General features: G+C 48.9%; 1 protein-coding gene across 5 annotated transcripts in view; it reads left to right on the top strand.

Annotated features, from left to right (window-relative positions):
• Positions 1-22,339, top strand: part of kank1 (KN motif and ankyrin repeat domains 1) — a 40,274-nt gene that overhangs the window by 12,754 nt on the left and 5,181 nt on the right. For 4 of the 5 annotated variants that reach the window (XR_908407.3, XM_011473092.3, XM_011473095.3 and 1 more), the window contains exons 2-8: positions 8,254-8,380; positions 16,398-18,857; positions 19,886-20,023; positions 20,339-20,447; positions 20,531-20,710; positions 21,935-22,022; positions 22,101-22,320. Coding sequence is in view for 4 of the 5 variants with exons in the window: in XM_011473092.3 (XP_011471394.1) it covers positions 8,344-8,380; positions 16,398-18,857; positions 19,886-20,023; positions 20,339-20,447; positions 20,531-20,710; positions 21,935-22,022; positions 22,101-22,320 (3,232 nt within the window). In the remaining variant the exon portion in view is untranslated. Of the gene's footprint in view, positions 1-7,128; positions 7,251-8,253; positions 8,381-16,397; positions 18,858-19,885; positions 20,024-20,338; positions 20,448-20,530; positions 20,711-21,934; positions 22,023-22,100; positions 22,321-22,339 lie in introns of those variants that run through there. The other variant, XM_011473094.3, reaches the window with a different exon arrangement.

Here is a 22,339-nt window from a genome sequence, read left to right as displayed (position 1 = left end):
TAGATTTCTGCATCTTGTCCTAATTCCGGCCTTTTAAAACATACGTGACCCGAGTGTTTTGGTTTGTTGGCACTTTTTAAATGTTTATTCTTCATCAGAGTGAATCTTCAGCTGATCTGGAACAGCCTCTGTTTGTTTTCAGAGAATCATCAGGAAATACTTTAACAAGAACTGAGGTTCTGAGTCTGGAAACAACTGGAGGGCTTTAAGTCCCTACAAGGGAAAGGGGTTTCCTTTGGGGGGGTTGTGCTCCTCTTTTCTCCTGGCTTCACCTTTTATCTCCTCCTCTCAGGGGAACGAATCCTTCAGCTAATGGGATTAATCCTCCCTAAACCCCCCGACCTCCTCGCTCGTCTCCTTTCTTTCTCGACTTCATTCTTGAGTTTCTGCAAAAACACGAGCGATTGGTTTCAATGAAAACGGCTTGAGGAGGGCAAACAGAATTCATGAGAGCTAAATGGAGGATTTGGCGTCTTTTGTTGGTTTCTGCTTCCCTCGTCTTCGTTCTGGTGGGTCGCTGCCTTATCATCTCGCCCAGAGAGGACGCTCCTCAGATCAGGCCTGATGGCGAGCGTCGCCTGGTAATCAGTGCTGACGCAGTAAAACCATCACTTTTGATTGATAATAACGATCTCAGTCATTATTGTTTGACTGGATTCTGTATTAATATCTACAGGTCTATAGAACTTCTGACTCAACAAAGAAGTTGATTAACAAACTGATGGACCCCCCCCGTCAGACAACAGCGTAGGTTTATTTGAAATGGTTCTTCTCCATCCGTTAATGTAATTGTACTCAAGTAACTTCCTTTTTCTTTTGAAATAGAAATATCTTTATTGTCATTGTACATGTACAACAAAATTACAGTGCAATTTTTCCGTGGAATAATAAAAAAGTCAAATTAAAATAAAAAATGAAAACTGCGAAATAAGACAATATAAGATAAATAAAATATAAAAAGGAAGTCGCTCTCTATAATTCGTCCTGTTTCTGTTCAGTTTTGTCGTCGTTCCCCCCTTGGCTTCTTGTGCGTTTCTGGTCTTTTGCACATGGCTAGCGTCCCGTGAAGGCAATGTTTACAAGTGTTTACCGCCAACATGGCGGCATGTCTGGATCCAGGTTGGCTGCAGTCCTGGGCGTCCGTCGCATTAGCATCTCACTAGACGGCTGTGCGGTGAGCCGCAGCTTCTGTGGCGTCTGACCAGCAAACACCGGCGTTCTCAGCGCCTCTTCTCTGCCGTGGCAGAGAAAAGGCATCCCTTTGCTTTTGTCTGAGGCGAGGAACATGGCGGATGCCTCCATCCCTGACCTCCAGTAAAAACAGAACCATTGGATAAAGTTTTTGTTGTGACATTTAGTTAGCCAACCTTTGGGTTTCATTCATGTTGGGGCTTATTGATGAGATTCTATCAGAGCAAAGGCCCGGCTGCTGTCAGACACAGAACCTGGATTTGGTCTGAAGGCTGTTCCTGCAGCTGAGGACACCCCCCACCCCCCAGGCCTTTGTTCCCAGGACCTGGAGCAGAGCTGCAGATGGGAAGTGCCTCTTCAACAAGCAGCGACTGATTTGTGGGGGCAGGCCTCATTAAAGCTGCAGGTTTGTGGTGAAAGACGGCGTTGTCCCAGACGCAGGTTTGAGGTGGTTGTTTGGGTTCGATGGTTCTCCACAGGCAGAAGAACCAGGAGGGAAGACGTTCGGACCTGCAGCTGTGCTGGTTCTTGTTTTATCTGACCTGATGCCACTTTTGTCTCTTTCAAGTTCTTTCACTTTAGTGTTTGGAGGACAAACACGGACTTATTTAATCCAAAGATTTGGAAATGACTTTGATTGAAGAGGTTTGTGAGTGGAGCTTACAGTTTGTTGAAAACCCTTCAGGAACTTCTGCCTCTGCGACCTTAAAGGAGCCCCCCCAATGTCCAGGTCTTCCCCTGGCCGAGGTCCAGCGCCCCACAGCTCATGAACCCTGAAACTGAAGTGATTGCAGAGTCCCTGAAAACATTCCTGAGGTTTTCTGCTCTACCAGCTGGAGGTCGTGGTGACCGCCGTCGGACGCCATTCCCCTCAGACTCACTTCAGCATCGCCGGGCCGTTTCCTGTCCTCCACGTTGCCATCCCTTTAATTAGCCGGGCCCTCTTTGTGTGTTCGCTGTCAGACCGGAGGGCGGTGGGGGCTCCCATCGGTCCGCCGTCTAAAGGTCGCCGAGCGGACTCGGTGGGCACAAAAGCAAACATGGAAGCACTTAAGACGGGGAATGTGTCCCACAATGCCTCTTTGAGGGGGGCTGACAGCTTGGTTTGGGGGTGACGGCGACTTCCTGGGGAGGGAAACGAGAAACGCATCATCAGGACTGAAGCTTCCAGGCTGCTGCCATTTGTGTTTACGGGTCTGGATAATAAAAGTCAAACATTTATTCAAAAGTAGGACTTACGCAACAAGTAACAAGGCTGAGGAGACTATCTCCATTAATGGTTCATGGCCGTCTGGGGGGGGGGGTCTGAAGGCTCCATCCTGTCTGTGGTCAAGAGTGTGCCGAGGGGGGGGGGTGTACCTGAGAGCAGTGAAACACCAAGGAGGAAGTAGATTAAATAAGATTAAAAATAGCTTTATAACCCTGTTTTCCCTCTCAAACGTCTGACTGACTGTTTTTCAGCACATCTAACCCTTGTGCTATCTTAGATGACCCCCCCCCCCTTCCATTGACGTGTTCTCCCTACCATGACAAAGGTGGATAAAGGTGGAAAGATTTCATGTAATCCATGGACACCAGTGAAGATCACAAATCATTGAAGAAGAAAGGTTCAGAGCACTGTCTAGTGGGTCTAGATGACCCAACTCCCAAAGTGCCTAAGATAGCACAAGGGTTAATTGTTGAGGACCCCTCAGCTTTGGTCTGGTCATACCTCCCTTCTCCTCCAGGGGGCGGTACAGGCAGGCAGATTTGTTGCGTCTGGCGTCTGGGAGGAGCTGTGGCTGCTCCAGGCGGGAAGGCCTCTGTAAAATCTGCAGTGGGCGACTTTGTCGGAGTTTCACTCAGGAATTTCTCAGAGATTTGTTTGTTTTGTTGAAGGAAACAGAAGTTCCTGTTTAGCACGTCGCTGCAACGTTCTTCAGACGATGAGGAGGAAACCGACCTTCAAAATAAGAGTCGATTGCTTATTATGGGCTGGAAAGAGTTCCACCGTCAGATATAGATGTGAAATAATGCATTTGTATCTTTCTGAAGGTCTCCTTCATTTTAGTATAGCATGATGAAGAAATATAGAAAAGGGAAGGAAAGTGTTTTATTTTTACGGCCAGTTTTTTTGTTTATTTTTGCAGTTGACCTTCTGATTAGTATGACTTACTGTTGCATGTTTACTGCCGCTTTGTAAATTAGGCCTTAGGCTGAATCATTGTTGGTTTTTCTACCCCCCCCCCCCCCCCCCTCCTGCATGAGTGGCTGTCTAGATTTAGGACATTTCTCCTTAAACTTCAGTTACGTATGGAGTGATATTTATGCCACCATGTTGCACACAAAACATTCTAAGTTGCAAATAAAAATATTAAATATTTCCATTTATATATTTTTTTCTTTGCATTAAATTTTTTTGGCCTAAAATCTTTTTTATTATAACTTTTTTTGGCTTTAATTTTTGGTTTTGTTTTGCTTGCAAAAAATATTTTTGCGTTTACATTACAAATGTTTTCATCTGTGTCTCATCTTGGTTTTTTCCTATCTTTGATTTTGTGTTCATAAGTTTCAGTTTAGCGTGACGTAGCTGCCATTGTAGGTACCGTAACCATTCGACCTGCAATAACCGTTCAGGGTCCTTTCCACTGAGGATAACGTCACACTACGGTGGCCCCACTTGGACAAACTACATAGCGTCCGCATCTGCTCGGGCTCTACATATTTTCATTTCACGTTTTCTTTTGTAACCTAAAGTTCTTTTCCCTCATAAGTTGTGTCTGTGTGTTTATAGAGATTTATCCACAACCCACTCAGTAAAGATCTGTGGCTGTTAGAATGAACCTGCTGCTCCACAGAGAACCGTGTCTCTGAGCAGCTGGAGTCTCGTAGCTTCGTGTTTGCAGGCGGGGACGCTGCTTTGTTACAGTGTGCGGTCCAGAGGAGGGTTCTGACTGCAGTCCGTTCAGCTGCAATGCACTTAATAATTACAATTGCAAGGGGCGGCCGTGGTGCAGCGGTAGGGCGGTCGACCCATGATCGTAAGATTGCAGGTTCGATTCCCGCCTTGCACGCCCATGAGTCGAAGTGTCCTTGGGCAAGACACTGACCCCCACCTTGCCTCTGGTGGTAGGTAGGCGCCTGTGTTTGGCAGCGGAGCGGCCACCAGTGTGTGACTGGGTGAATGGGTCTGTGACTGTAAAGCACTTTGTCCTTGTAGGAAGAAAGGCGCTCTATAAGTATACGCCATTTACCATTTACAATAATAAAAGCACGTTTAGAAGATCATCTCGCTCCATGTCAGAGCTCTGCTTGTTTACAACGAACCGCCTAATATCTTCTTCTATGGTCATTTACAGACCAATCACTGTCTGACACGTCATCAGACCAACGGACAGACAATCACATCATGTGACATCAGCAGTAGTCCCAGGACCCCAAAAGACCCCGAACAGTTGTTGCAGGCCGAATGGTTGTGGTACCGACACCATCAAACAGCTGGTAATTGGTCCAGATTCTAACCAATCAAATCGCTGTAATTATCTAAATAATAATATAATAAAGGATTAGATTTCTCTGCGCTTTTCAAGACACCCAAAGCGCTTACATTGTGTCCATTATTCATTCACTCCTCATTCATACTTGGTGATGGTAGCTACGGTTGTAGCCACAGCTGCCCTGGGGCAGACTGACAGAGGCGTGGCTGCCAGTTTGCGCCTACGGCCCCTCTGACCATCACCGGGAGCATTCACACACATTCACACACCAGTGGAGCCACACTGGAGGCAAGGAGGGTGAAGTGTCTTGCCCAAGGACACAACGACATTTGGCTGGGGGGAGTGGGGATCGAACCGCCGACCCTTCGATCTTTGGAAGACCTGCTCAACCGCCTGAGCCACTGCCGCCCCTTATCTAACAGAAGCAGGATCTTTGTACCCTCAAGTTTCTCTTTGGCTGAAGAAAATTTAATTTTTAATCATTTAACAATAATTCATACTTTTTTTATATATTTTTTTAGCATTGATTAATATTTATTTAGTCAGATTTGTGAATTTAAGGCAGAGGATCTCCTGAAACTGTGAAATAAACTGTAAAGTTTCTCTGCTGACATTAAATCAGCAGGCCTGTGTGTGATCTGTAAAACTTCTGGAGCAAAATATTAGAAAAAAGTTTGATTTTCTTTAAGATCTGTTTGAAAAAACAAAAGAGAGAGAGAGAGATTTAGAGCAGACCAATCAGCAGCTGTTTGATGGCAGAAATGTCACACTGAACTGAAACTTAGGAGGGCAAAATCAAAGATAGGAAAAAAGTGACAGACATGAGACACAACGCATGCGAAAACATTTGTGTTGTAAACACAAAACTATTTTTTGAAAGTAAATATTTACATTTGTAACTTAGAATGTTTTGTGTTGGCGTAAATATCCCTCCATAGATCCTGTGTTTGCATTCTGCGTCAGGAAAGGTTTTAATTTTTATGGGGGGGTGTTTTTCCTCTGACTCGTTGCATTCTGGGAAAAGCCGCAGAACAACAGCTGTCCTTTAATTTTTTTGGTGCATTTCTGGCCTCATGCGGGGAAGATAGAGTCTCCTCCTCAAGCTGGAGCTTCAAGGCTTAAGGAAGCTTTGGAGGTCAGAACCTGCAGGTCAGGATCGGGCTCCCCCCCCCCACCCCCACCCCTCACCCACCCATCTGCTGCCATGGTCGGCCCAGCAGCTTCAAAGGCGGGTCCTGATGAAGGCCAGATGCAGATCTGACGCCACCAGCTTCCAGTGCTGCAGCAACTTTCTGAGTTCTTCTGTTATTTAAGGTTTTCCAGTTACCCCCCCCCCCCCCAGGCTGCAGTAGCTGCTGTTATACCATCAAAACTTCACTGTCAGAACCAGAACCTTCTGCTCACTGACCCGGTTCTCTTCAGACTCGTTTTGGTTCTTGTCGGTTCTGGTGCGGCGCTGTATCTCTGCTGCGTCTTCCTCTGCTCTTCCTCTTCCTCTGTAGTAATCGTGGGCTTTTGAATTGGTCCAAACTGTGATTCAGGAGTGGTTCTGCTTCAGCTGAGGCCTTTAGATGTGCTTCATGTTTGTCAGCTGAACCCAAACGGGTTCCTCCAGTTTCTGCCTGGAGTTCTAATCACTGGAGTTCTGTCCGGACGTTTGTTCTGGAGGAAAACCCGTTGAGTTTGAGCGTCCTCGTCAAATGTTGGATTTTTTGGTCACTGCTGCATTTTAAATGGGAAAGCAGGCGGAGTTTAATCTCGTATTGTACCACAGTCTGGGTGAATCCTGGATTCTGATTGGCTGCAGGATCTCTTTTAAAAAGCGGACATGTGGACAGAAATGACGGTGAACTGACTCTTTGGGTCACCGACCGTGACGTTTAGCAAATAGACCACTTTCCTCTACGGCTGCAGAGTGAGGTCAGTAGTAGCAGTTACCATGACAACGCCTCACTGCCTATCAAGAAGTCTGCTTCTCGTGAAAGACTCTTTGAAGGTTATAAGTAACTAAAGTACTAATAATTGATGGAATATTTCTTTTATGGGTGGAATGAGCGGAAAATGACTGACGGTTATCAGGAATGAACGGACGGCACCTCCATGTCGCTGATAATGGACACCTTGTAGGGAATTGTCCCTTACTTATTCAACATCCCATAATACTATTTGGTGGTTGAGAACACCGGAACAGCATTTTGAAGTTAAAGACTGTTTTAGTCCGTGTTTCTGAGCCGTTGCCCAGATTTCCTGTGCGGAGAATTTTCCTCGCCGCTCGTTCAGCTTCAGCGCGGCTGTGCAGGTAGATGTGTGAGCGTCCAGCACGTTCGGCAGGTCCGTCACGCCCCCACGGCTGCAGAGCTGCCGGCGCGTCACCTGGAGGCCCGGGGAGGGGGCAGGTGGGACCCAAACAGCCCTGAAGTCCAGTTTCCTCTTATAGGACTGGGATCGTTTGGCTGTCATCTGAGGAAGTCGTCTAATCTTAGCGGTGAAAGGGATCCGCGTCTCCGGCGGGAGCAGGCCGGCTCTGGGAGGACGCCGTTGGCTTTGCCACCTTTTATTCTGCACTTAGAATGAGAGCGGCAGGTAAGAGCGCGGCTGATTGGCTCAGAGGAGGGCATGAGTGCGTGCAGCAGTGTAGACGTCCTGCAGGTTTTCCTAAGGAACCGGTCTCTTTGGGTCGGCGGCTCGTTGGGTTTTGCCAACAGTTGGACGTTTAGCTTCAGCCTTGAATGCTGCGTCTGTCGTTAAAGACCCACTCCGATGTGTTTGTAACGCGTTCTCCTCGTAGCCTTTTTCTGATGTTGGAGGACATTTATGGAGAATGTTAAGATTAAAACGGCATTTCTGAGCGTTTTTTGATTCAAATTGTTGTAAATTGGGAGCAGATGAAGAAAAAAGGTCATATTTGTGACATAGAAGCTACATACGCCGCAGTTTTCCAGCTCCGCCCCTTTCTGATCATCCACCTGCAGACAAATGGATCCAAGAACGTCTTTGTTTTCCTGGAATCTGGATCTAAACTGTACGGCTGGATCTGATGTTGCTAACATTTTTGTTCCAGCGCTAATGTTAGGATGGGGGTGTGAGGGGCTGTAAGCTAGTGGGAGAGAGTGTAAGCAGATGGATTGCGGGAAGAGGGGCGGGGTTTCTCTGCATCAACAGTCGCGCCCACAACTCAGAGGTGAATTTCTAATGAACTCCTAGAAAACGACACGGGTTGTTTTATTTTGGCTGAAAACGGCATCATGGTCATTAAACGACGACTGAGAATGCTTTAGAAATCGATCAGAAGATCAGAAGGTGTTTGCTGAAACGCGTGACGTCAATCCAGGATTACGAGCTGGAAAACCAAACCCAGACTGTTTGTGTTTGCCCGAAGACTCTGCTCTGTGATTGGATTTGTAATTTCTGTAATTTTTTTTATTCTGATGAAGACCTTTAAAGGGTTCGTGATGCAGACCTGCTCCACCTTCTCTTTTAACCCGAAAACAAACGATTTATTCCTTTATGACATCAAAAATGCCCCGCCTCTTTCCGAGGACGGCGTTTCTCTTTTCAGGGACGGTTCTGACTGTTGCTGTCTCAGTTTGCAGGTCGCATGCGGATCCGGACTTGACGCATGGCAGCTGCATGACTGCGCAGAGTCTGCAGGGAGCGAGCACGCGCAGCCGCAGCCATGGCTCAGGCCGCGCAGGTGAAAGGCAGCAGCCCAGGTGAGACTCGCCTTTCCGGGTTGAACATTTCAGCACCCCCTCCCTGCCTCCCCCCAGCTAAATAAAACTGACTTGGACAGAAATACAATGGAGTGAAGCCACATCAGGAGTCCAGTTTCAGTTCTATTTAATGAAGGCTCATTTTCAGAAAGTGTCGCTCTGGATTTTTCTGGACAGACCAGACGTACGAGGAACGTTTACGATCATCCGAGCGTCTGAGCTGATGATCGTTTCCGTCTCCTGAAGAGTCGAGTCTTCACCAGAATCACTGCAGGTGATTCAAACCAATGAAAAAAAGATTCATTGGAGAACATATGAGGAGAAACTCATGCAGCTGGTTTGTTTTTTTAAATGTGACCAAAGCGGCGCCATTTTACATTAGTCATCTGGTTGAAATTGTTTTCAGTTTTTTTATATTTTTGCCTCCAAAAATGGACATTGAGGTGGGAGAAACTCCTCCCTAATGATGCACACACACCGGAGAGTTAATGAAATAAAAACAGAATATGTAGTCTGACTAAAGCAGGTTTAAGCTTTTTAAGGATTTCTATGGATTCATAAAGTTTCTGCGACTCAAAATACCTTTTTTTTTTTTTAAATTTAACTTTTATTTAACCAGGAAAGTCCCATTGAGATAAAAAAAACCTCTTTTCCAAGGGAGTCCTGGCCCAGAGGCAGCACATTTCAATACATAAAAACAAAGAGAATTAAAAGCACATACATCATAAAAAGCAGTTGCACATCATTGTTTCAGTCTCTGATGCTTTCAGCTTGTTCTTAAAAACAGTTAAAGTTACCCGTTCAGTTAGTTTCCAGTCTTTCTGCAGCATATTCCAAGCAAAAGGAGCCGAGTGGACAAAGGCTTTTTTCCAGCAGCAAATGGAACAGAAAGCAACATCTGCTCTTTAGATCTTAAGGAGTGAGATTCCACACTTCTCCTTGTGATTAAAGAACAAATGTAGGGAGGAATTAATCCAAGCAAGGCCTTGATAATCTAAGTGTACCAATGTCCTGCCTCCTAGTGGCCAGAGATGACCATTGCACTCTGGAATACAAGTCACTTTAGCTACGTTCACACTGCAGGCCTAAACGACCCAATTCAGATTTTTTTGCCCCTATGCGACCTGCATCTGATCTCTTCAGTCTGAACAACACAGATCCGATCTATTCAAATGCGCCCCAGGCCACTTGGGTATGTGGTCCTGAATCCGTTGCGTATCCGATCCTTTAAAATGCGACCTCCGTCTGAACGGCCAGGCCACATGAATCCGACCCGTACGTCATCGATACGCTACAAACGTCATCATTCTGCGTTGAAGTAGACGAAGACGAGAACATAAACATCAACCATGGTGGACGATGCTGCTGAGACCAGTCAGTGGAAGGGAAGTGAGGTCACCCATTGATTCATATTTGGAGTGACAGCTGTATTCAGGCCAAACTTCAGACCGAACATTTCCAGCTAAATGGCCGAGCTTGGTTTGAACCTTCCCCGCCATGACTTTTCCCCCTTTCCGATCGTGGTCAGAAGGACGGGGGACAGAAGGCGGATCCTCCTCCGGGCTCACTTCCCCGTTCGGACCCTCAGATTCTCCAGAACGGGTTAATAAAGAGTCCATCGCATTTATTCTGGGGGAAACCTTCTTTTATCACCGTTCTCCTTCGTCCTAACACACAACATGAATGTGCGCCCCCGCTGCCCCCCTCACTCCCTCCAGCGCTCTTCTCCTGTCTCTTACACACACACACACACACACACACACACACACACACACACACACACAGATCCCCATTCCACTACAGTGGGTCCAGATGACCCTGGCTCCAATGCCTTCTTAAAATGAGAAGATTGTAACTTTGCTGCTCCTTTGTGAAAATAAATGTATTAAAAAGAGCTCAGCTGTTGACAACACTGTTGTTGACATCCATGCTAACGTTAGCTATGTTCATAAACAACAGTGACGTCGTTCACCGTTGAGTTTTGCGCATGCGGGTCACTTCTGGGTCATTCCACGGTCACACAGGAGATCATAAAAGTTCACATTTAATTGGAAATGTGAACGGCCTTGCAGAAAAATGGGATTCTTTCAAAAAATCTGAATTGAGCATTAAGCCCTGCAGTGTGAACGTAGCCAATGATGCGTCATGAATCTACAGTTGGTAGTGATCCTCAGGGAAGCATGATTCATGGTGTCAACCTTTTGGAGACATGAAGATAAGGCATTCATATACAGAATTTCACCATAATCCAGCACAGATAGAAATGTTGCTGCGACGAGACGCTTCTTACTTCTAAAGAAAAACAACTTATTACTGAAGAAAAAGCCAAGTTTAAGTTTGAGTTTTTTACAAGTTTTTCTATGTGAGGTTTAAAGGTGAGAGTCATCAATCCAGACTCCAAGGTACTTGTACTCGTGAACCAACTCTATGACGTTAACGTCTAAGGTGGACACCATTGGAATTGTATCGACGACCTTCTTTGAGTCTGAAAACAACATTAGTTTTGTCTTGTCAGCATTGAAAACCAATTTTAACTGAATAAGTAAATGCTGTACAACAACAAAAGCTTTCTGCAGGGTTTCAATGGCCTGAGCAAGAGATGATCCATAACAGTAAATGACTGTGTCATCAGCATAAAAATGTAGATTAGCATCAGAGACTTCATTCATGAATTAAATGTAAACATTTTATATTTAGTTATGTTCATGTTTGTTTATGTTGTTTGTAACCTTTTGTGGAAATGTAAAAGAATCTTAAATTAACTAACCGGTTGAGTTTAAATCAAATAATTTAAAGTTAATTTTTTTTTCTTTTCATCCAAACATTGTTTTCAACTTTATTTAGCTTAAAATGTGAAAATAAATCTCTCTGTAGCTTCTAATCTGCTCTCAATGAAGGAACATTTTCAATGAAAACTTTAATTTGACCTTTTTGAACCCTACTTGATCCGGGACGCTCCACTTCAGAACCAAACGTCAGATTTCTGATGAAGAAACGTTGTGGGATGAGTGCAGCTTCTCATGTAGAACAGCTGAGGTAATTGCTGCAGCTTTAAACTCAAATGTCATCACATCCGTCCGAGTCCTCCTCCTGTTCTGATGTGAGCTGGTGTGCTCGATCCTCCAAGTCGCCGTCCGTCAAGGCGCTCCTCTTCACTCACACCTGCAGCTGGATCGCATTCCTAAGACTCCCAACAGCAGGGCGTGAAGCCTCTTCCCAAATCCCCTCAGGAATGCGCAGCATGCAGAGCAGATGCTTGCAGGAGCCGCAGAACCAGCCTTTGAGTTTTCAGGAACGTTTGGTTTCTGAGGAGCGACTTTGACTCCGCTTCCTGACGGGATTTCAGCAGGTCAGTCCTCTGAGAGGCTTAAAAAATGTCTCGAAGCTCTGAACACTTAACCGTCGGTGAGGACCGACTACATTTACGGCTTAGAACAGAGTCCTGTTCTCATGACGGTTTGGACTTTGGTTTGAAAGCAGAGATTTGTTCAGATTTGTTCATTTCTCTGCTTCAGCACCGATGTGGACAAATCCACTTCATGCTGACGGAAAGTTCTGAGACTCTGTGACGTTGCAGGCGGACTTTTAGCCCAAACGATCGGTATCTCTGGGTCACATGACGGTTGAAGGTGGCGACTCACACCAGACGGTCTGCTACAGAACCATGAACGCCTGACAGTCGGGTGTAATGTGTTTCTGTCATCTTCATCATCGTCATCTCGGCCCCCATGTGGCGAGCCCACCAGGTGGAGCAGCTTTCTCCTTCGCCGTCAGCTCCACAGTTGTTTGGAAAGCCGTGGTATCTCGCCATCGGGTGCGAGGTTTGCCTTGAGGTCGTCTCCAGGTTAGACGGGCTCTCGTAGGGGGGTCATGTGGTAGGTGACGGACCAGTGGGCGTGGCGGTGCCAAGCAGGACACTCTGGGCTGGCGTGCACCTCTTTGGACTTTCATGTCTGCACCTTTGGTTCCATTAACTGGCTGACGGGAAATGGCGCCAAAGTTCTGCTCGTAGCATCTTATTCTGGTTCTGAGACCAGCGCCTGCTGCACAGCAGCACTGAGCATGCTCAGTTTGACCATGGCTCCTCCTCCTGGCCTCAGCAGGTTTCTGGAGGGAAAGATCTGGGAGGTGTGACACCTCAGAGCATGAAGCAGCTTCTCTCTGAAAGAGGAAACCCAGCGGAGCAGCTCTGGTTCTGAAGCTCCGCCCCTCGTGTGCTCATGTCAGGGCGGTGGGGGGGCATGTAGGGTCTTTTGGAGCGGGCTGTGGTTTGCACGCTAAAGGTTCCTCTGATCAGACGTTGTGGATGAAGCTCTGAGTGCAGCTGGGATGACCTGCATGAAGGAACGCTCCTTTTTTTTCCAAACATGCAGACTTTGCCGACCTGCTGGATCCAGGCCTGTGACCTCTGTCTGTCCTGGCTTGTTCAAACAGAAGAGCCTGGTGGAGCCGGCTCAGTCTATCGCATGGAGGCAAAACAGTTGGCTCTCTCTGATTTTTAGCTAAAAAAATATACCTGAAATTATTAGGATTTTAAATACTTTAACAGTGATTTTTATGCTTTAAATGAGGTTTGAGGCTCTGAAGACGTTCTGCTCTCATCTCATTAAAGGCAAACTTCCATCTACCTTCAGAGCTTTAAATTCAACTGTTTTCTTTAAAAGTCACCGCAGTAATGAACCTGCGGCTTTACTTTTGTGTTTATTTGTCCTCCATAAAACCTTTTCCATATTAAGCCCCGCCCTCAGAGGAAGTGTTTGGGACCAACAGATTGGAGGAGCAGTTTAAAACCCGAAGACAAACGGCGAGCGCTCTGATTTGATCGGCCTCTGAGGGCGCCGTGGAGCTTTCAGAGTGTCTGTCTGCTCGGAGGATGTGAGGAAGACGTGGGTGTTCCCGTAAAAGTGAAGGTCGGTCACGTTTTTGTGCGTCATGGCGCTGGCGGTTTTTGACAGAACGTCCATCGTGCCGATCACTTGAGCGCTTCAGCGGGAGGTTTGATGCTGGAAGATCTGAGCAGAGCAGCAGGCTTTTGTTGGAATGATTCTCTGCTTTTATTCTGAAAAATCCTTCATTGTTTTCCTGTTTCTCTTTCTTTATTCTAGTGTCTTCCACCATGTTTTTCCGCTTAACTCCTCCAATTTTTCATCTACTTCAACCATTCAACTATTCAAATGTTCAGCTCTTTCAGATTTTTCCAGCTGTGACTTTTGGTCCTTGAACTTTTCCAGATATTCCAGGATTTCTGCCTCCATTGAAATCCATGGGGAATCCTTGGTGCAGAAGCTCGCTGGTTCGATACCCGGCTCTGGTCATTCTTCACAAACATATCTTTTTTGTTATTGTGCTGTTTTCACTTTATTTATGGTATTATGCTTCAAGTTTCATTTTCATTCAGCAATATAGCATCAGTTTCTGGACATGCAGCTCCTTCTAGTTTCTGCTGCGATTAAAGTTTAGAAAGTCGTGGAAGCAGAAACACAACTTCCTGTTTTCTGCAGGAACCACGAACAGGGTTTGGTAGAGAACGCGGTGAACAGTTTCCAAATGTAAACATTCTCTTTGTAATGGGGGGGGGGTATGCTGTTTGAGTTCCTGAAATGCTCAGAGGGCTGAGTCATGGGGAGGCAGCGCAGACTAAGAAATACAGCCTTCAACAATAAAAGCCCCTCGTTGTGCAAATGGTTCATTTTTCGAGTGGGGGTGTGGAGGGGGGAGGGGGTCCACAGGATCAGCTCGTTAAAATAATGGGGGGGGTTGTTTTCCAGCTCCTGTGTTTATTCTCCGTCAGTCTCTGCAGACTCTCTGGCTGCCGTCTCCATCAGCTGCTCGGGATCCTCCGGTTCCTCAGACCGCCTGTCACTGCTCGTGCCGGGGGGGTGGGGGGTCAGGAAAACATGACGCCTATTTATTTCTTCATTTAAAACAGAAAAGACAGAAACTCTTTGTCTTAAAATGAAATTGAGGAGAAACAAAGTTCCCACTGCTTTTATTCTGAAAAGTTTTGATTATACTGACCAGATTTTTTAAATATTTATTTATTAAGCTGCTAATTCATCAAAGTTTACCCACCTAACAAACCAAAGTCTAAATGTTTAGCAAATGTAAAGGATGAAGCATCAGCAAAATGCTTCTGTGAAGAGAACAAAACAATTTATTGATCAGAAAAAGTTCACTAAAGCAGATTTTCTGGTCTTTGACCTTAAAGTCCGTCTGATAACCTCAAAGAGGAAAACACGACCAGCAGCGGCGGCGTCACGTAGTTCACTTCAGTTTCATTAAACTAAACCCAGAGAAAGTCGTCTCAGACTCCACAGGCCTCAGATCTCATGCCCACTCTGCTGCACGGCAGTGGAGAGCTGATGATGTGGGCTGTTTGAACTGCCCCAAAAGCTAAAAAGCTGAAGGAAGTGACCTTTTTTAAGGTTATTCTGCGGCGTATTTGATCTTAAAGGCAGAAACGATAAGTTTTTATCACTTTTGTTTCATCCTGGTTCCTGTCTTATTTACGCAGATCTAGATAATAACTTTTAAAAATGTCTTTAGATGGTGAAGAATGTGGCGTGATGGACCTTTAGTGTGTTTTCCATCGTTTGGGGAACATCTGAGTCGCCCTTTCCTGCTAGTTTGTCTGAATTCCTTCAGTTCTTGGTGCTCTCCTCAGTTATCGGTTAGATTTTCGCTTCGTGAAATCGGCGATGTCATATTCAGATGAAGCCTTCATGGGTAAATTTAGACCACAATGCATTGTGGTCTATATCCAGCGAGCATCGGTGCACACTAGATTTTCCCAGTGACTTCTGGGAAATTTTTCAGGTTTTGGAATTGTAGATTGGAAGGCCCTAAATAGAGAACTACAGAGGAAGTAGTGAGGGAATCTGAACACAACTAAGCTGTTGTCACTACCAGAACAAAGATTGTGTGTTGATAGAGACGCTCCACACGCTCCCTGATCATGTTTATCGGGGAGGAGTGAGCAGTCCTCTCACCGACAGATGATCTTTGTTCCATGAACTCTGTGAAGTGAGCAGAAGTCTGTTTCTGCAAACAAACGGGGCTGCTGGGAAATCAACCAGCTTTGTTTCACTAAAAACAAGTAAATCATTTCTGTTTACTGTCAGAAAAACACAACCCTTTTTAGAATCAACACAGCTGTCCCATAAGATTGTGATTATTGATTATTTAATGATTGGTGGAGGGGGTCAATAGTTTGAAACTGTCTCTTGTTGGAAAAGTTTCAGAGAAGGAAAACTCTTCGAGCGGAGGCGGGTCTCTGGCCACGCCCCCGCAGGCGGGTCTGGTTTCCGTTCAGAACATAACGTTTGACACAAGACTGTTATTGTGGCGAGCAACAGGGGAGGGGCCGGCCCACGGGGCGAGCAGCAGCTGTCCAATGGGGCGCCTGAACAGAACTGCTGCTGAGGGGGGGGTCGCAGGCAGACGGGACCGGGGGGGTTTGGGGGCAGCAGAGCAGCGAGCTGGGCTGTTGGGGAGGGAGGCTTTCACAGCTTTCTTTGGCTCCTCCTCCTCCATGTTGACGGGAGGCACTCTGGGAGGGGGGGGGCTGCTGTTTATTTCAGGGCTGCGTTTGCTTTAGGTGCTGAGAGGTCCGACCGTACCAGAACACAGCGCTGTATTTAGCCAGCGGCCGGCTCCAGAGGCCGCGGCACTGCTTAGAGTTTGGACTTTGGGCGGTCCGGACCCGTCTGGGGGGGGGGGGTTGTTTCTGGCGGCTCAGTCGGCAGAAGCAAAAGGTTGGATTTTGGACCTGGACGCTGTTTGAACGTCAGACAGCAGCTGCTCTGCAGCTCAGACTCCTGACTGGTTTTGGTTCAGTCGGGGCGCCAGCGAGGTTCTTCAGAGGTTCTGAGGCGTGTTTGAACTCGCCGGTAAATTATGGTTCTTGCGCTCAGAGCTGCACCACATACCTGTCAGGGTCTTCAGGGACAGAATTCCTCTTCTCTTCTTCATCAATCTTCTGTATTTGAACGTTGACTTTTGCTGTTTTCTCTTCCAGGAACGGTCGGCGGCGGCGAGGAAAAGGACTCCTACTATGTGGAAACTCCTTATGGTTATCAGCTGGACCTTGACTTCCTCAAATATGTGGAGGACATCGAAAGGGGCAACACCATCAAGAAGCTGAGTATCCAGAGGAAGCCCAAAGTGGCCAGAACGCCCCCAGCCCCCCGGGCCAGCGCCCAGGCGGAATGGACCTCCACTGACTCCCTGTCCTCCTCCAACAGCGATGACAAGCAGTCCCCGATTCCCTTCCCTCCCAGGCCGCAGGACGCCGCCCCTCTGACCTGTGAAGCTCCTGTCCAGCAGCTCCCATCAGGTGCCACAGAGCAGAGGCTCCTCCCACCCCCTTCGCCCAGGTTTGCTCCTCGCCACAACCCCCAGGTGGAGAAGACCCTCATGGAAACTCGCCGTCGTTTGGAGCAGGAGCGTCTGCTCCTGCAGCCGCACACGGAGGTTCTGATGCCCCGCCGCCGCCTCGCCAGCTTTGGCGGCGTGGGCTCCAGCAGCTCGCTGTCGTCGTATTCGGGCTCGGTCGGTCCCAGTCAGGTTTCCCCCAGCGCCCACCACCCTCTGCCCACCAACGGACACCTGCCCAACGGGGACTACGGCACCTACTTCCCGCCGTCTGTGGGCAGCTCCATCCGCCACAGCCCCCTGAGCTCTGGTGTGGCCACGCCCATCACCAACGTCAGCCCGTTACACCTGCAGCAGATCCGGGAGCAGATGGTCGTGGCCCTGAGGAGGCTGAAGGAGCTGGAGGAGCAGGTGAAGACCATCCCCGTCCTGCAGGTGAAGATCGCCGTTCTGCAGGAGGAGAAGCGCCAGCTGGCGGCTCAGTCCAAAAGTCCCGGTCCCGCTGGCTTCCGCAAGCGCTCCTTCAGCGTGGGCAGTGCCGCTCAGATGGAGAACCCCGCCGCCTACAAGGAGGCGGAGCTGCACATCATGGAGCCCGAAGCCCAGGAGCAGAGTGCTCAGCAGCTGGAGGAGCTGAGGCGTCTGACCGCTGAGGTCCAAGCTCTGGAGAAGACCACCAAGAACAACCGCTGGACTGACGGCACGCCCCCTCGCAGCCAGCAGGGGGCTGTGGGAGTGGCTACAGATAAAAGCGCCAAAGACCTGCCTGACACACCTCAGTCGACTTTTCGGGATGTGGGGGTGTCGACAGAGCGGCTGCAGACGCAGAGTCTGTCCGTCGGGGTGACCGAGGCCATGCTGGGCGTGACCAGCGAGGCGGAGAAGGAGATCGAGCTCCAGCAGCAAACCATCGACGCGCTGAAAGACAAGATCTACCGTCTGGAGGTGCAGCTGAAGGAGACCACCCACCAGACGGAGATGGCCAAGCTGAAGCTGGAGCTCCAAGCCGCCGGAGGCTCCACCAAGAAGAGAGCCGACAAAGGCTTGATGGTCCGGCCGGAGGTGTACAGCGTCAGCGTGGAGGCCAAAGTCCAGCTGCACAGCCGAGGAGTGGGAGGCGACCTGGAGCCCGCCAGAGATCCAGATCCCCGAGCTGTGGGCGGGGCCTGTCTGCCCAGCATGCAGACGGTTTCTGCAGGTCCGGAGACCCCCATGGACCAGTGGGTGGTGCGTCGACGGCCACCGGTCCATGACAAGTGCGTAGGGAGGGAGGTGGAGACCTGCCACCAGCTGGTGGGGGCGGAGCAAAGTGTCTGTGAGGTGGGAGTGAACACAGAGGCGGACCCAGGGGGCAGAACTTGGGCGGAGTCCCGCTCCGTGGGCTGTGGGGACGGTTCAGTGGAGGTTCCTGCGAAGACGTTTGTGTCGCGAGGAACTGAGGCCGATGCCGTCAGGAGGACGGACTCCGCCGTCATGGCCGCCCCGCTGTCAGCGACTCAGCAGACCAACACAGAGACCCAGGTGGCCGCCAAGTCCACCAACACCAACACGCCGGCTCTGACGGACTCCTCCACGCACATGCACCTGTCCACCTGCAACAGACACACCAACACCCCCCCGACCGAGACCAGGACTGTAGCTGTGGGGGAGGGACTCGTCAAAGACGCTCTCAGCGGCGCCAAAATGCGCTCAGTCGCCGTGGGAACCATCACAGACGCTCCGGCAAAACCCGCCTCTGCTAAAACCAAAGAGTGTGGGGTGGGGCCGCTGAGCGTCAGGGACAACTTCCTGATCGGTTTGAAGACCAGGAGCATCGCGTGTGGCCCCGCCTCCTCCGTGGAGCTGTCGCAGAGCGAGGCCGCGGCGCCGCTCGCTGCCGCCGTGGGGCTGGACCATTACATAGAAAGGGTGCAGAAGCTGCTGCAGGAGCAGCAGATGCTGCTGGCGGAGAACTACAGCGAGCTGGCGGACGCCTTCGGGCAGCCGCAGTCGCAGCTCGGGTCTCTGAACAGCCAGCTGGTCAGCACGCTGTCCTCCATCAACTCTGTCATGAAGTACGGCAGCGCCGAGGACATCCGGAAGCTGCAGGCGGATCCCACACCAGGTGAGGCAACGTCCTGTTCTCCAGGAACCTCATGAGAACCGAGACCCAACGTGAAAACTGAAAAAAATGATGATAGTTGTAGAAGAAAAGTACTAAAAACTGGTGGTTACTTCATCTTTTAGCATGAAAAAATGGGCGTGCGTCGTGTTTGAGTCCCTCCGCTCATGTGTGCAACGTCCTGCTGTGATGCTCTTCGTGGTTGAGGGCGGAGCTTCATGGATAATCTCTGACCCCGTCTGCGCAGGAACCAGCACTAAGCTCATTTGTGTTTGGAGGCGTTGCACCAGCAGCCTCTGGTCTGCATGAACATCTACCTGCTGCTGCTGCATAAGAGGCCTTCAGGGGAATGAATGTGGAGCGTCCAGCCCTCCTCTCCTTTGTGGGATCAGTGCTGGTTTGAAACCGCGCCTGTTGTCTGTCACAACACTGTCCTGTTGTGGACACAGTGGGACGTCTGGCATGAGGGGGTTGGAGGGAACGCTCGGGACGGCGTGAGAGTAAAAAACGGCTCCTCCTAAATCTGCTGGCGTTCCTCTAAGCCAGAGTCTGAGAGCGAAGCTTCCAGCAGAAAACCGCAGAGAGACGGAGACGACTGAGCAGAACAACGGGCCTCCTGCTTCTAAACGTGACGTTAAGAGTTCCTGACGGTTCTGGGAGGTCCAGATCCTGACATCATTTCAGTAAAACATGTGCTAGCAACAGGTTAACGCCACTTTGTGAGGTCATCACGCTAACGCTGTTAGAACCAACAGGCCTTTGCCCCGGCTGATGGGTGTTTGTACCTTTTGGTGGGTTTTTGAGTTCGTGTCAGGGGTCAAATTTCCCCTCAGAGGTGCAGTAAGACGAATCGTGAAAATGTCCTTTAGGGCTGGGGGAGGGGGGGCTGGGGGTTTCCTAAAGCAGGTTAGCATTAACTTGATGAAATCAAAAGATCAGAATCTGTTTTTCAGGCGTTTTTAGACTCAAACATCAAAGCAAACGACCCAAAATGAGGTTCAACCGTCTGTCCTCTGCCTTTCCTCCTCTAGAGGGCGCTCTGCTCCTGTCCGCCCTTCAGACGGATCCATCGGCGGTCCAAACGGCGGCGGACGCTTCACCACAGCAGCAGATTAGTGCTGCTGAGCAGAAGAGGTGCATGGACCTGCAGATGTCCACGGCGCTGCACGGTACAGAAAGCAAAGTTGCTGCGGGTTTGATTCCACTGTTCTGCTCATTTTTATGGAACTGGACTGAGTGGCCCGTTTGTTGACCCCGCCCCCCCTGTCTTGGGGGACAACATTAAACCTCAATTTATTGAAGATGACGGGAAGAAAATGTAAAAAATTTCACACATTTAAAACCTACCAAAATTTGTATAAAAATGAAACCCGTTTTCCAGTCAGACTGCAGAACTGAGCCCCGCCCAGCGCCGGTTCTGAGTGGACCTCTCTGTCACGGCTGAGGTCCGTTTGTCTGCTTCATGATGCTCTCTGTGTTTGCAGGACAGCCGTCTGATCAGAGCACGCTCAAATCTATTATGAAGAAGAAAGACGGCCGACCCGAGTCCAACGGAACCAAGAAGAACCTGCAGTTTGTGGGCGTGAACGGAGGGTGAGGTCCAGAACATGCTGGGTGTTTTGACCTGCTGCAGCCTCTCCTGAGTTTCCTGAATCTGCTGCCCTCTTCTGGTTCAGGTATGAAACTACGTCGAGTGACGAGTCCAGCTCGGAGGACAGCAGCTCCTCCGGTTCTGACGACGAAGAGGAGGAGGAGGAGGAGAAAGCTGGAGGAAAGGGGGAGGAATTCCACACCGAGGGAGGAGAGGATGAGGATAAGGAGGAGGAAGAGGAAAGCTGTGAGAAGAAAAGGGAGAGGTGGGTCATCTTCAGAGCTGAGACAGGCGTGTTCTGGTATGATTTGTCTGCAGTCACATGACATCACGTCAGTAGCTGCGTTTCCATAGACTATGAAATTGTGCAAATTGGATTTGTGATGAATTCTGTTAATGGAAACACGACGATTTTAGGGAAAAAATGTGCATTTATCCCAAAAAAGGTGTTGGCGCTTGGAGGAGGTGGTTTCCCAAAAGACAGATTTCCCAAAACTGCAGCGAAACATTATTTCTGTTAAAATGAGTCACATGACCAACAACCGGACGGCGATGAGCATCTTGGTAGGAACTGGCGGCCTTGGGCGCTGCACGGCGGCGCCACCAGAGGTCCCACAGCGTCACACGGCTCATCAGAAGTTGAGCGTGTCGTGTGGAATTGTTGGATCCACAGCTCGTCTGGAAAATCACCAACCACCATTTCCCAGAATGGTTTCATCCGTAGCCCCACCCACGTGGAAGTAGCTCGCCGCTCCACGGCTTGAAGAAGACGCCGACGTCTCCTTTGATAGATGATGATGACGTGAGAGGCGGGGCAGAAACTTGACTGGACCTGCTGTCAATCAAAGTGTTGGTTGTTTCTGAATGACTTTGTTGGTTTGTGGTTATTTGCATCATTAGGATTTAATAGAAACAGTGAAATTGTGTTTTTTTTTCTCAAAATTTCTAGAATTTGGATCAAGTTTTGCGCATGTGTGTGTGATGGAAACACAGCTAGTGAATTACCAGATTTTATATCAGTACTTTTCTATTTCAGTTGTTGAATATATATATTTTTTCAGTAAACTGACCTTTATTTTTTTTCATCCACAACAAACACTTTTACTTTGAAAACGACGACCTTCACTGATACTTTACTTTGAAGGTTTATTACCTTCCTGTGTCAGCAGTGCGTTCCGTTTGTTTAGTTTTTGCTTTATTATCATTCTGAAGTTCAGAGCGATGATTGAAGTTCCTGAAGTGTTTTTTGTCTTCTATGCTCTCCTATATCGATAAAGATCGTGAATCTGCGATCTCTGACCGAACATTGACCTGAGTATCTTGCTGTTCACGATGATTGACATGTTTTTCTGAATAAACATCCAGAGACGGAGGCTTTCCCCTCAAATCATTCATTTATGAATCTTCCAGCCTCTTTTTCCGTCTCCGTGGCGTTCCTGCTGGCGGGACGTTCTTTCTTTTAACTGCGGCGTTCCCGTTTGTGTTTCAGCTATGAGCTCAGTGAGAAGATGGCGGTGGCGTGCGGCGTGCTCAAGGCCCACCTGGACGACCCCAACGCCGTGAGCGGTAAAGACCTGGTGAGGAGCGCCCCCCCCCCTGAAGGTTTTTGGTCTCCTGGTTTCACGCCTGACCCCTCCCCTCCCCTCCCCCATCAGAGAGCCTGCATCAACACGCTGCAGCACGAGTGGTTCCGCGTCTCCAGCCAGAAGGCGGCGCTGGCCGCCATGGTGGACGACTACCTGAGGCGGTTTGAGGCCGTCTCGCCGGCCGTGCTGCGGTACATCGTCAACATGGCGGACGGCAACGGCAACACGGCGCTGCACTACAGCGTGTCTCACTCCAACTTCCAGGTGGTGAAGACGCTGCTGGACGCAGGTGAGGAGCGGATGTTTCT

The sequence above is a fragment of the Oryzias latipes genome, chromosome 9, assembly GCF_002234675.1.
Source record: "Oryzias latipes chromosome 9, ASM223467v1".
Taxonomy (NCBI): domain Eukaryota; kingdom Metazoa; phylum Chordata; class Actinopteri; order Beloniformes; family Adrianichthyidae; genus Oryzias; species Oryzias latipes.
The sequence above is the reverse complement of the archived record's forward strand: the minus strand, read 5'-3'. Positions and strand labels throughout refer to the sequence as shown.